The 14,207-nt window shown below is 42.9% G+C and overlaps 1 protein-coding gene and 1 long non-coding RNA gene across 2 annotated transcripts in view; both read left to right on the top strand.

The window, feature by feature from the left end:
- Positions 1–14,207, top strand: part of LOC139076133 (uncharacterized) — a 104,378-nt gene that overhangs the window by 37,687 nt on the left and 52,484 nt on the right. The gene's annotated exons all lie outside the window — the stretch shown is intronic.
- LOC103549369 (Krueppel-like factor 17) lies at positions 7,045–8,357 on the top strand. The gene is given in 1 exon segment (XM_008517667.2): positions 7,045–8,357. A coding segment is annotated over 1 exon segment (1,188 nt). The 3' UTR covers positions 8,233–8,357.

Below are 14,207 nucleotides of genomic sequence, written 5' to 3' on the forward strand. Positions count from 1 at the left end.
GTAATTACTAAAACAATGGACATATGGCGTAGAACTTCCAAACAAATAAAGGGATAAAATGGAATGAGGGAAAAATCCTTCATTAATCTGAAGTAAGAGAAGAAAGAAGGGAAAAAAAGAGAGAGAAATCAATACCTACAGCGCATGAATAAGAAGACAGCAATAAATGCGCATATATTAGAAATCATGTGAATGCAAATGGGCTAAACCCTCTAGTCTAGTTAGTTATACGAAATTGCCGTCCTGGTTTTAAAACATCCAGCAGCTGTCTGCTACTTATAGGAGGTACATCTAAATTTAAAGACTCTGAGGAATTGAAAGACAAAGGACATATCAGGTAAATATTAACTAAAAGAAAATGGGTATGGAAATAATAATATTAGACAAAATGACTTTAAGACAAAAATAAGTCACACAAATAGTAATAGTTTAACACTAAGCATAATAGCAATTGAATTCACTAAGTATACAATTCTAAACTAGTATAAAGCTAAAAACATAATTTCAAAATATATAATGTAAAAAATGACAACTACAAGATGAAAAATAGGCAAGTTCACCATCAGAGTGGAAGGATGATGTACCTTTTATACCAGCAGCAGAAGGCTTAGCAGGGATATAGAACATTTAAACAACACAATTAGCAACCTTGATCTAATATACACAATATCTACATGGTCTTCTTGAATTCCTTGCCCTCTTTTCCAGAGGAAGGGGGAAAGCTGACTGCACAACTCCCTGTTTCCACGAATACATCTAGTCTTCTGCTCACATAGACTGCCAGAGCAGTGTGGGAATGATGGAGGCACAGTCAGTTCTTGACAAGCCCCATGGATACTCCTGGCTGGCTCCCTTTCTAACTAAGGGGTGCATAGTGCCCGAAAATCCATGACAGCAAGTAAAGTCCAATTCCACATTCTATCATGCTTAAAATGATTGCCGAAACTATCCCAAACAGGACAGTGCCAATACACGTTACACACATCCTTGTCATCGCACTGTACGCTATTCTGCCATTAGAAGAACTATGCCAAAGAGACATCGTTGGCATTTCACTGAGCTAGCACTTAGCTGCCTGGTTTTAAGTGACCAGACAAGTGAACTCCTGAATTTTAATCCAATGACACTGTGCAGAGTTAAACAATCCCTAATCATTAGTATCTTCTCAAGATTTTCAAACACTGCATATGCATAGAAATAGGGGATGTGTTGAGAGCTGGGGTATAGTCTACACAAAAGGAGGTTATTAACCTCGCCATTTCAATGTGTTTAAAACTGATTCACAGGTATTATGAGAGTGTATGTTGGGTTTTATTAATTTTTTAGATAGTTAAAAAGACAGTTAAAAATAAAATCAGGGGCCCGCCTGGTGGTGTAGCGGTTAAGTTCACACGCTCTGCGTGGACAGCCCAGGGTTTGCAGGTTCAGATCCCAGGTGCAGACCCACACACCGCTTATCAAGCCATGCTGTGGCAGGCATCCCACATATAAAATAGAGGAAGATGGGCACGGATGTTAGCTCAGGGCCAATCTTCCTCAGCAAAAAGAGGAGGATTGGCAGCAGATGTTAGCTCAGGGTTAATCTTCCTCAACTAAAATAAATAAATAAATTAATTAATTTAATTAAATCAGATATTAACTATAGTAAAACCCCCTGAAGCACTCTCAGCAGAGCACAGTTAAGAAAACCACCAGTCTATGATACAGAGAATTGCTACATGAATACTTATACAGGAAAAGCAAAATACACTTACAATGAATATTTCCTACTAATGAGTTCATTTCAGCCATCATGTGTTTATTCATCATGCCAGTCACTCTGGGGTCATATTCTGCCACCAAGTTTTATAATCCAAGAACATTCACAAATAACAACATATACACACACGCGCGCGCACACACCCCATGGATGACCCAGTGTGTTTAAGTACTATGTATAGTAAAAGTTTCTGAAGAAATTTATTCATTGATCGGTTATTAATTCAAGTAATATTTTTAAAGCTTCTACCAAGTGTCAGGCATCATATTAGATACTGGAGATGCAACACTGACCCAGACAGACAAGATTTCTGCTCTCATGGAGCTTGCATCCTAATTTAGGAGACAGGCAAAATCAAGAAAAGAATGAATGAATAAGATAGTTTCAAAGAGTGCCAAATTCCTTGAAGAAAATGAAACAAGACTGTCTACTAGGTGCGGTTTTGCAGCTTCAGCACTACTGATAGATTGTGCCAGGTAATTGTTGCTGTGGGGGCTGTGCTGTGCATGGTAGGATGTTTAGTTGCATCCCCAGCTTCTACCCACTAGATACCAATAGCACCTTCTCAGTTATGACAGCCAACAATATCTCCAGACATTGCCAAATGTCCCCTGGGGGAAAAATCATCACCAGTAGAAACCGCTGTACAAGAAGGACTGGAATGAGAGTGGGATTTTCTTTATTATTATTGGATGGTCAGGAAAGACTTTGAGGGCTTAAAAAAAAAAGCAAGCCAACCAGGAAATGATTTTGGAAGAAAGTTTTCCAGGCAGAGTGAATAGTAAGTCCTAAGGCAATAAGGTGATAATGAACTTGGAGTCCTAAAGGAACAGACAGAAGGCTCGTGTGACTAAAGCATAGAAGTAGGAGAGGGTATCAGAGAGGTGACAAGAATAGATCACAAGATCACATAGAGCCTTACAGGCTATGGCAGAGAGTTGAGATCTGTTTTTAAGTATTTTGAGAGGTTTCGATGAAGAAGAGAATCTCTGATTAGCTGTGAAGAAAGAAACATTCCTAACTAGACCTTTAAAGGTAGATAGGCCTGGATTTTTACAGGCTGGGATGAAAGACAGAAGTACTCCAGGTAGCGATAAGGGATCAGAGATGAGAAAACCTGACTGGGGTGGGGCAAGGGATGTACAGAAATGGAATTCCAGAATTGTCAGAAATGTAGAATCTAATGCAGGAAGAAGGAACTTTTGAGGGACATCTACCATTCCAACTACCGCTGGGACAACAGCTCAGAGGAAATCTCTCAAGGAGAGTGTGTTCTAAGCAACATATTGGCAGCAGCTGTGAGCTGTGGGACCCACCGCATGTGTATGGACTCTGCCTGAGTCCCAAACATGCCCCTTAGGGAGTGGTGGCCCAAAGCCAAGCTCAGGGCCAGCTACCCCACAGGAGCCAGAGACCAACAACCCGAGATAGGGGACTAACAGCACAACGATGCAATGACTTGATTCCAAAATATTCTTGTTAGAGGCTTACAGAGCCAGCACTTCCAGACCAATGGAGACAAAGATAATAAACTTTAGCTCTTTCTTCCAACTTCCTCATTGTTGTATTATCACTACTGTTTTTTAAGTATTGGCATGTGTAAGGCATTTTTCTAAATATCTTCTCTTCATTTTCTCATTTAATCTTCTGAACAATCCTATGAAGTAGATTGTCTTATTTTCAGCATTAAATAAAAGGGGCCACTGGAGCCTAGAGATGTTCTGTTACTTGCTCGTGGAATCTGAAATCTAAGCAGTCTGACTCAAGTCCCATCTCTCAATCACCACAGAACATTGAGATAAAGCAATCAGTATCATATACTGCTCAGATGAAGGAAATGACAAAGATGAAATCACTTGCCAAAGGCCATACCCAGCGAATGCCTGTTTGAGGAACAATTGGTAATAAATTGCTAGTGTTTGAACACCTACCTGTGCCAGTTATTTTTCTAAGCACTGTATATGAATTATCTTGTTTAATCATCATGAAAAGCTGTGATAAAGGCCTTATTAGTTGTCTCAATTCATAAATGAGGAACCTGCAGGCTAGAGATCTAAAGTAACTTGTCCGAAGTCACACAGCCAGCTAGTCGAATTGAGATTGTAATTTAGGCACTAAAATACCCAGGCCTTCACTCCTAACACTAAATCACAGAACCCAGCTCTCTCCCAACAACAAGGAACTGTTTTAGCCACTCTTCTAATGTTATTTGGTAAAAATAAGATGTATGATTTAAAATAATCAAGTGGCAGACTGCTGTTATCTATGTGTTAGCACACTTCTCACACCACCAGTGTGACATAAGAGATTGACCCAATCTGTTGGTGACCCAACCTGTTGAAAAGTGTGTATTCTCAAACAAGAAAATTGGAGGTATTAAAAGGCATCTCTCAGGCTGGCTCAGTGGCATAGTGGTTAAGTTCACACACTCTGCCTCAGTGGCCCAGGGTTCACGGGTTCAGATCCCAGGCGTGGACCTACACACCAACCATCAAGCCATGCTATGGCAGCATCTACGTATAAAATAGAAGATTGGCAGGGATGTTAGTTCAGTGACAATCTTCCTCAAGCAAAAAGAGGAAGATTGGCTAACAGATGTTAGGTCAGGGCCAATCTTCCTCACCAAAAAAATAAATAAATAAAAGGCATCTGACATGAAGCCGTGAAAGAAAGCCAGTAACTGGCATCAGAAGTTGCAGATTTCAGTCCAACTGTATCATTTACAAGCCCGGTGGCCTTGAGCAAGTCACTATAACCGCTCTGAGATTAGGGCTCTTCATTACACAAGAGGCAACATAATCCTGACCTTGGCTACCAGGCAGGTTGCAGTGCAGATCAATAAAACAATCTGCACATAGGTGGTTTATGGACTGTGCAGTGCTCTAACGACATAGGGAGGCATTCATAACAGAGATGTCAAACAGCTAGTTACAAAGATGACTCTTTACTGAACTGGGGTTAGTGCGTCTCTTCTCTGTCCTCAGGTCTTACTGACAATGGCAGTGTGCTGAAGCAGAGCTGGTACAAGCCTATGTGTTCTGGAGCTAGAGGAGAGGCGAGGTCAAAGAAGCAAGATGTTTATGCTTGTGGCAGCTGCTCAAGATAAAAACTGAAAATTCTCAGCGTTTTAAAGTATTAAATCCAACCTGTCCGGATACAACTAGTGTGAGTGAGATAAACTCTGCAGGCCCAGTAGCAACTATCTTTAAAATCTTTAATCCTGATAATTATTACTATTATAACAATAATAGCAGTTCACGTATCAGTCAACTACTTTTGAAAACAGAATGGTCTAAGACTCATAGGCTTAAAAACATTTCTTTAGTCTCAGTTCTCTAACTGCATATTAGCTGAGGATTGGTTCATCTAGACTGGGCTCAGACAGGCAGCTCAGTCTGCAGGCCCACTTGGCCTTGGCTTCTCATGGTGAGTTGGGCTCATGTGTGTTCGTTCTGGAACCCAGGAAAAGGGGCAGCAGCTACCTAGGAGAAAGGCTTGTTCAGGGCAATGGCAGAAGTGCAAAGTGCACGTGTGTGAGCACATTTCAGGCCTCTGATCTACGCTACCCACGTCAGTCATATTCACTACACACTCACCAAGCAGCTATGTACTGAGAGCTTTATCCCCGCTCTTTCGTAGAATCTTCACGACAATCCTGTGAAGCAGGGCCCATTTGTATCCTCATTTTAAAGACAAGGAAATGGAGGTAAAGAGAAATTAAGAAACCTTGCAATATCCTGCAGCTAGTAAACAGCAGAGTCAGGATTCCAGAGTAGGCAGTGCGACTCCAGGTACTATAAGATTTGACAGTACATTCTACTGACTGCTTAAATCTTAGTCCATCAACACTGCAATTAAAATGGGGCTAGTTTTGGGCTGGCCTGGTGGAGTAGGGCCAATCTTCCTCAGCAAAAATGGAGGATTGGCGGTTGATGTTAGCTAAGGGCTAATCTTCCTCACCAAAAGAAAAGGGGGCTAGTTTCAAAGTATTGAATATATCTGGGTTCCCATACCATATCACTAAAAATTATGTGAATTTTGTTTTATTTATATCATGAAATATTTGCTAGGCACAAAGCATATATATAACATGCATCTACCACATGATGCCTAATAAGATGAAGACATGAAATCACCACCCAAGAACTAGATTATTACCAATATCCTTGCATGTTCCTTCTCTGTGTCGACTTTCTGTCCCCTCCCTGAAGATAACCAGTATCTTAAATTTTATATTTATCATTCTCTTGATTTTTTAAGCATAGATTGATCACTTATGTCTGTATCAAATAGTTTTGCTTGGTTGAACCCTCAGCTCTGCTGCCACATGAATCTCTATAGTTAATTCATTTTTTATTGTTATATAATAGTGCATTTAGTGAATATATCAAAATATCTCAATTATCCTACCAATGAATATTGGCTTGCTTTTAATGTTATGCCATTAAAAATAAGGTTCTACAGACAATCTCACCAGTAATGTGTGAGGGATCCTGTTGTTCTACATCCTTGCCAAGAGTTGGCATTGTCACATCCCATAATTTCGGGGACATAAAACAATATTTTATTGTGATATTAATTTGCATTTCCCTGCTTACTAAGAAGGCTTAGCATAGTGTCATTAGGCAATCCACCACATATGTTTTCTGTCCTATGAACTGCTTATTCATGACCCTGGTAAGCTTTCCTGTTGGGTTATTTATCTTCTTTATTGATTCATATCAGTTATGTATATATTATATACAGCAGATTTATATAAACTTTGTCCATTATGTGTATTACTAATATCTTCTCTCAGCTTGTTTCTTGTCTTTTCCTTCTCTTTATGGTAAATAATGAAAAGACTTCTCAATCTTTTCCTTCAAGTTGTACTGGGTTGAATAGTGTCCCCCCAAAATTCACGTCCACTCAGAACATGTGAGTGTGACCTTATTTGGAAGTAGTGTCTTTGCAGATAGGATCAAGTTAAGATGAGGTCACAGTGGATTAGGGTGGGCGCGATACCCAATTCTTCTAAGTGGGAGATTTGGACAGACAGAGAGAGGAGACACAAGGGAGAAGGCCATGTGACAACCAAGGCAGACAGTGGAATGATGCCACTGCAAGCCAGGGAACACCAAGGAGCGCCATGAGTCACAGAGGCTAGGAGCAGGCAAGGAATGGTTCTTCCCCAGAGCATTCAAAAGACACGTGGGGCGTGGTGCTGCGGGCCACCTGACCCGCCACGCCGCAGCTGCCAGTCTCAGCTCTGGACTGATGTGGGTCTGGACCCGCACACGGTCCCGATGTGTAGCCGACTCCAGGCTAAGATGGAGCAGGAGGCCGAGGGGCTGAGCCAGTGGCAGGTGGCTCAGCAGCAGCTGGAGGAGGATGCTGACAAGTTAATGTCCATCTTGGACATGTCTCCGTTTCCCGGAAGCAGTGGCGTGCACACCTCTTGGAACCATGGCCTGCCAGTCATTCAACACGTCCCTCAGTGCACAGAGCTGGAGAGGATCCCCTTGGTCTTTGTAGAGGCACCTAGGCAGAATGAGAGTGAAATGGGGCCACAGTTTAGTATGTTGCTGCCTGAGCGTGGTGTGAGCTACTACTCCCAAGTGACTCTTACTCCTTCCCAGATGATTTACTGTTGGGGAGTGTCTCCCTCCCAACCAGGAATGATGATTTTCAAGGAACCCCAGACGATGCCTTTAGGAGAGCCCGGTATTCCAGGGGTGGCCATGCCCTTCAGTGGGAATCTAAGGATGCCCCACAGTGGGCTAGTCCCAGCTCCTAGTGGAACCTCAACAATGTCCCACATCAGGGCATCAACCATGCCTTATTCTGGCCCCCCAACAGTACCTTCTAACAGAGACTCTTTAACACCTGAAATGTTATTGTCCCCAACCATGCCTTCCACTGAGGCCCAGGCAACACTCCCCTCTTTGGCTCAGATGTTAGCTGCTAGAGATCCCCGCGACCTTGGGATGTCCCCAGCTGGCTCCCCAACATTGCTGGCATTAGAATCCCAGGACACTCTTCTGAGCCAGCCAGCCTCCCAGGAAGACCTCTTCCTACCCAGGCAGCCCATACCTGCTCCGTAGAGAGCAGAGCAGAATTTCAGACCCCAGGAAAGGGCTCCCAGGAGGAGATCCCCAGTTTCAAGGCCTTACCACTGTCAGTATGAGAACTGTGGAAAAGCATATACTAAGCACTCCCACCTTGTGAGTCACCAACGCAAACACACAGGTGAGAGGCCCTATAAATGCACGTGGGAAGGCTGCACGTGGTCTTTCTTTCGTTCCGATGAGCTTGGACGACACATGCGGATACACACCAGATATCGACCGTATAGATGTGATCAGTGCGGCCGACAGTTCATGAGATCTGACCATCTCAGGCAACACCACAGGACTCATCTGCAGGTGCTAGGATCCTCAGACGCACAGGCCAGCAATGGACAGATACCTGGTCCTCCTGCTCCTGGTCTTTAGGTCAATCTCCTCTTCCTCTCATTTTGGCATATCCACCCATATCCTGCCTGCCTCTGACCAGCTAGTCTCTTTGGTAGGTGTAGGCGTAGAGGAAGACAGAGATTATGAGGCAGTGTTGAAGCCCACATGAGCTCTGGACCCGGTCAGGGACTCCTCAAAAACTGTCTTCTGCCGGGTTTAGCCACATGGGAAGACGGAGCAAAGTAGAGATTGGGAGCTTTATTAAAAAGCTCTTTATCATATGTCACTCCCCAGCTTGAAACCCTTTAGTGATTCTCCTTTGCCTACTACGTAAGAGCCAAGTGCCTTAGCTTGGTTGTCCATGGTTTCCAGGGCCAAGCTATGTCCAGATTCTGAATTTACCACTTACTAACCAGATGACCTTGGGAAAGGTCTTTGAGCACTATGCTGTGTTTCCTCTTCTGGTAAATGAGAAGAACAGTATTGGACCATTCAGGACACATCTATGCACCGAATCAGATTCCCTCCGGTACTCACCAGCCACATGCTCAGAGTTTCTGTCTCTTTCCACCACTTCCAGACTTGGATGGAATGCCCCACTACAGGGCATGGGATCTGGGATCTCAAGTAGCCACCAGCAACCCAGAAGTGTGGGGGAGTAACTGCTCCTGGGGTAGAGTTTGACTAGTGAAGATGGGAGAGAGCCAGGCAGATAGATTCCCTCTTCTTCCCTCCCTTGCCTGAATTGCTGCAAGGCACGATTTCTCCAAACAGTACAGCTAATGGGGAGACCTCCCAAGCAGCCAGTGACACACCTGCAGTGACTCTTGGACTTTAGTCATGAATCAGGACCCAGCCTGCTGTCAGCTTGCATTACCCCCAGCTCTTCCCTGCCTCGCTTCCCTTTTCTCACTCTCAATGCCTCGGGTTTGCACCACCCAAATAAAACATCAGTACTTTGTTCTCTTTGTAGGCTCTGTTTCCTAGTGACTTTGGGGTGGAGGACATTAGACTGGGGCACAGAAGGACGAACCCCACTGTAACTTCCCCTGCTCCCCAACCCCAAGTCCAGGTACCTGGACTTCCACATACGAGGTGTTAAAGGCCCTGTCCTGCCCTGCTGCTCCCCCAGGGGGAGGGGCATAATAACTATCCTGGTCATCAGCCAGCCAGTTAAAAACCTCATTTCTGGACTTAGCAGGCAATCATTTTATTGACCAGCAACTAATAGAAAGGAACTTGTGCAAGCTCTCAAGTGACAGAGCTGGGGTCCCAACCAGACTCTGTCTACTCCGGAGAGGATGCCTTTTACAGGTGTTTTCTGCACCCAGTCCAGTGCCAAGCACTGCCAGGAGATGGCCACAGAAGGGTGGTCAGGTCTGGTTCCCGTGGTGAAGAAACCGCCTTGGTCTAGGGGCTGAGAGGAGCACGTAGGTGCGGTGGCCATGCGGAAGAGGTGCTCCAATGGGGAAGGTCAGGCTTTCTGGGGAAGTGAACCTTGAGTGAGTGTGTGTAACACCTAGTAATCCCTTGAATGTGGAAATAAACTGAGTAGGTGAATGAAGAGGAAAGAGCATTCCAAGCAGAGAGAACGCTGAACCTGGCAGCTGCTCAGAGAGTCAACCTGAAAGCTTCCACTCATTCGACAAGTGTTCTTTGAGCCCACAACACACAGAACACCACCACTATGGGGACTCACGAGGGGCACAGAGACGAGGAGAGGATGTGTCAGAGAAGAAAGACTTGTCAAGGAGGTGCCTGAGTCACAGCTGAGGGCTCACGGGGCTTAGCTGGACCTCCCATTTCCTGGACGTCTACCCTTGGTCATGCCCTGTGCTGGACACTAAGGATTCAGGTGTGACCATGCCTTGCTGCAGGGCAGAGGGATCGCAGACAAAAATTCTGAAGGTGTTCAATGCTGCCAAGGACAGGAGCCGAACCTCTATGGACTCAAACTTATAGGCGTCTGGGGAAGACTTGGTTGTGCCTGCCCTGCCCCTCCCACCTCCACCCTGACCTTACCTGCATGGTCATCTTGGTCTATTCCCCTAGTGGCCCCAGCTTACCTGGGCTGGGCATCCAGGTGCCTTCCACTCAAACTCCAAGCAATGGGAGAGGACTTAAAAAAAAAAAAAAAAAAAAAGCACAGGGAGTGCTATTTGTTACCCAGCTATCCCAGAGACTGAGGTTTTGAGTACACAAAGTCTCTTTCATTCTCACCTGGGCACTAGGTCCCTTTTGTGGAGCAGGGCATCTCAGGCTCAGTGGGCCAGGGCTGGTCTCTGTCTCCTCATCCCCCATACTTGGCTCACACACAGCCCTGCAGATAGGGTCAGCAGGCCAGGTTGCTTGTTGGGATGCAAGAGAGGCCTGTTGGTGACCCATCGCTTTCACTGAGGAATGGAAGGAGGAGGAGCTAGAGAGGGCAGGGGTGAGCTATGTACATTACAGTGGTGGTCGAAACAGGTCCCTGCCCTTGTGGAGGTCGCGATCTAGTGGAGGAGGGATGACAGGAATGTAGAGTGCTGTGAGGACAAGTATCAGGGACTTGCTGCATTAGAGCAAAGGAGTTAGGAAGGCATTCGCTGGGAAGTGTGGTTTGAGCTCAGAGGTAGGGACTAACTAGGAGTTAGGCAGAGAAAGGAGGTGAGGCAGTGATTGGAGGAGAAGAAATCGATCTATCCTTTATCCAGCGATTACCCCATGGGAGGCTGGGGCTAAGGCTTTCCCAGTATTATCTTGTTCAACACAAGGCAGGCTGATGGGTGGGTAAGAAATTGTGCGCTCTCAAGTAAGACTAGTAGATTTCAAATCCTGTCTCTGCCAATTCCTGCCTTTGTGGCCCTGGGCAATTTACGTATCTCTTTGCTTCAGATAGCTAGTGGGGCAAGATTGATAGATTCAAGCTGAAGAGAAAGAGAATTAGTCACACTTAAAAATGGATGGAGAGTAGTAGAAAGATTTAGGAGAGAGAATTAACTCTGGTGATAATTAATTGGAGTTGATTGGTGAGGGAGTGGTCAAGGATGACTCCCGGGTTTATAGCTTGTGTTACAAGTAACAGGAGAATGAACAACTTCGTTAATTTATTTTTCTATTTTTTATTGTGATACTTATTATATGGGCAAAAAATATTTTGTATGTATACAATTTAAATAATAAAAAAAACACCTGGGGTCAGCCCGGTGGTTTAGTGGTTGAGTTCTTGTGCTCCACTTTGGTGACCCAGGGTTTGCAGGTTCAAATCCTGGGCACAGACCTACACACTGCTCATCAAGCCAGGCTGTCGCAGCATCCCGCATACACAATAGAGGAAGATTGGCACAGATGTTAGCTCAGGGCCAATCATTCTCGCCAAAAAAAAAAGAAGGTAAGAAAAAGCCCCACTCATTTACCCATTATGCCACTTAAAAAAGACATAGGAGTACATTTGAAGCCTTTGAGTGGCCCTCTCTGATCACATCCCCTCATCCTTCCCACAGAGGTAACTGCTATCATGAATTTTGGTTAATTTTGCCTTTGCCTCTCTGTTGTTTTTACCATATATGTATCTATTCTTAGACAGTATAGTGATTGGTTTTATGTGGTTTTGAACTTCATTCTGTTTGGGGTTCATTGAGCTTCTTCAATCCTAAGGTTAACAGCCAACAAAATTTGGAAAAAATTTGAAAAAAAAAACAAAAGACATGTGGGCCTGCAAACACCGTAATTTCAGACTTCTAGCCTCCAAAACTGTGAGAGAATGAATTTCTCTGTTGTAATCCTAAAGCTGTGAAGATCCTCTATAATCATCTTCTACAATTTTAAATACTTACCTTCACATACGTTTTTAATTCATGAAGTACTGATTTTGCTTATGAGCATGAGGTAGGGATCTCACTTTATTTTCTTTTATTTTTGGTTTTGTTTAGTCTTCTTCTATTTGGTTAATGAATTGTCCCAGCACCATTTGTGGAAAGGTTCATTTTTTTTTTTTTTTTGGAGGAAGATTAGCCATGAGTTAACATCTGCTGCCAACCCTCCTCTTTTTTTTGCTGAGGAAGACTGGCTCTGAGATAACATCTGTGCCCATCTTCCTTCACTTTATATGTGGGACGCCTACCACACCATGGCTTGCCAAGTGGTGCCATGTCTGCACCCAGGATCCGAACCTGCGAACCGCTGAAGGGAAACATGTGCACTTAACCACTGTGCCACCGGGCTGGCCCCGAAAGGTTCATTTCTTTTCTTGCATTAATTTGCATGGCCTCCATCATGTATGAAAGTGCTATATAAATGTGGGTTACTTTTTGGACTCTTGAGTCTGTTCCATTGGTCAATTTGCCTCTCACCCTATCCTGTGCTAATTATTGTAACTTTATTATGGTTCTTCCCATGTCATAGAGCTAGCACTTTCATCTTCTTCCTCTTTTTTTTTCTTCAGAAGTCCCTTGGTTATTCCTGGGCATTTGATCTTTCATTAAAATTTAAAATCAGTTTGTAAAGCTCCTCTGAAAAGTCTATTGAGATTTGGATTAGAATTTCATTTAATCTATAGATCAACTTGGAAGAATTAATATTTCTACAATATTAAGTCTTCCTATTCGTAGAATTGGTTATATAATTTATTTATACTTTAAAATAAAGTAATAAAGTGTTATAATATTCTCCACATGTCTTACACATTTATTGTTGAATTTGTTCCTCAGTACCATATATTCTTTGTTGCTAACGTAACATTATCTTTTCAAAATTGTGTTTTATAAATTTTAAGTTGGTGTATATAAATGCAAATTTTGATTGTTGGCACGACATCCAATTTGCTAAATTCTATTATTGTATTAACTAATTTATATAGACCTCTCAGTTTTCTGAGGATAATCACATGCCAAAAAATGATGAGAGCTTGGTTTTTTCCTTTCTAATCCTTATACTCTTTGCATCTCTTTCTTTCCTTGTGGCACTGGCTGGGCCCTCCGGTACATGTTGTATAGAAGCAGTAAACGTGGGATCCTTATTTCATTCCTAGTTTTAAAGGTAATGCTTCTGCTGTTTTGCTGCTACCAATTATGTCTGCTGTAGTTTTTTTTCTTTGATACTTTTAATAGATTAAAGAAATTCCTTTCTATTCATAATTTGCTAAAAGTTTTATCACAAATTAGTGTGGAATTTATCAAGTGCTTATTTGACATCTATTGAAATCATGTGGTTTTGATCTTTAAATAAATTAATATGGAAAATTATATGAATACACTTCTTTAAAAACCACTTTCTAGAGCTATGATTGACAATCAAAAAGCGGTGCCTATTTCATGTACGCATCTTGATGGATTTGGAGAAACATCCAGAAACCATCACCGCAGTCTATACCATACACATATCCATCACTTCTAAAAGTTTCCTCCTCCCTTCTTCTTTATTATTATTTTTTGTTGTAAAAGTGCTGCATGTAAGAGCTACCCTCTTAGCAAATTTTTAAGTATACAATACAGTATCGTTAAGTATAGGCACTACACTGTACTGAAGATCTCTAGATCTTATTCATCTAGCATAACAGAAACCTCATACCCTTTGACAGATACCTCTGTGGTTCCCTCTTCCCCCAGCCCCTGGCAACATTCTACTCTCTGCTTCTTTGGGTTTGACCATTTTAAATTCCTCATATAAGTGGTATGTATTATGTAGTATTTGGCCTTCTGTATCTGACTTATTTCACTCAGCATACTGTCCTTCAAGTCCGTTCATGTTGTCACAAATGGCAGTATATCTTTCTTTAATAAGGCTGAATAATGTTCCATTCTGTGTGCATACCACATTTTCTTTATCCATTTGTCTTTTGATGGACATTTAGGCTGCTTCCATGTCTTGACTATTGTGAATAATGCTGCAATCAACGTGTGAGTAGAAATATCTTTCAAGATCCCAATTTCAACTCCTCTGGATATATGCCCAGAAGTGGAATTACTGTATCTTTTGATAGCTCTATTTTTATTTTTGGGGAACTTCCATACTTTTTTCCATAGCGGCTACACCAA

The sequence above is a fragment of the Equus przewalskii genome, chromosome 15 (assembly GCF_037783145.1).
Source record: "Equus przewalskii isolate Varuska chromosome 15, EquPr2, whole genome shotgun sequence".
Taxonomy (NCBI): Eukaryota; Metazoa; Chordata; class Mammalia; order Perissodactyla; family Equidae; genus Equus; species Equus przewalskii.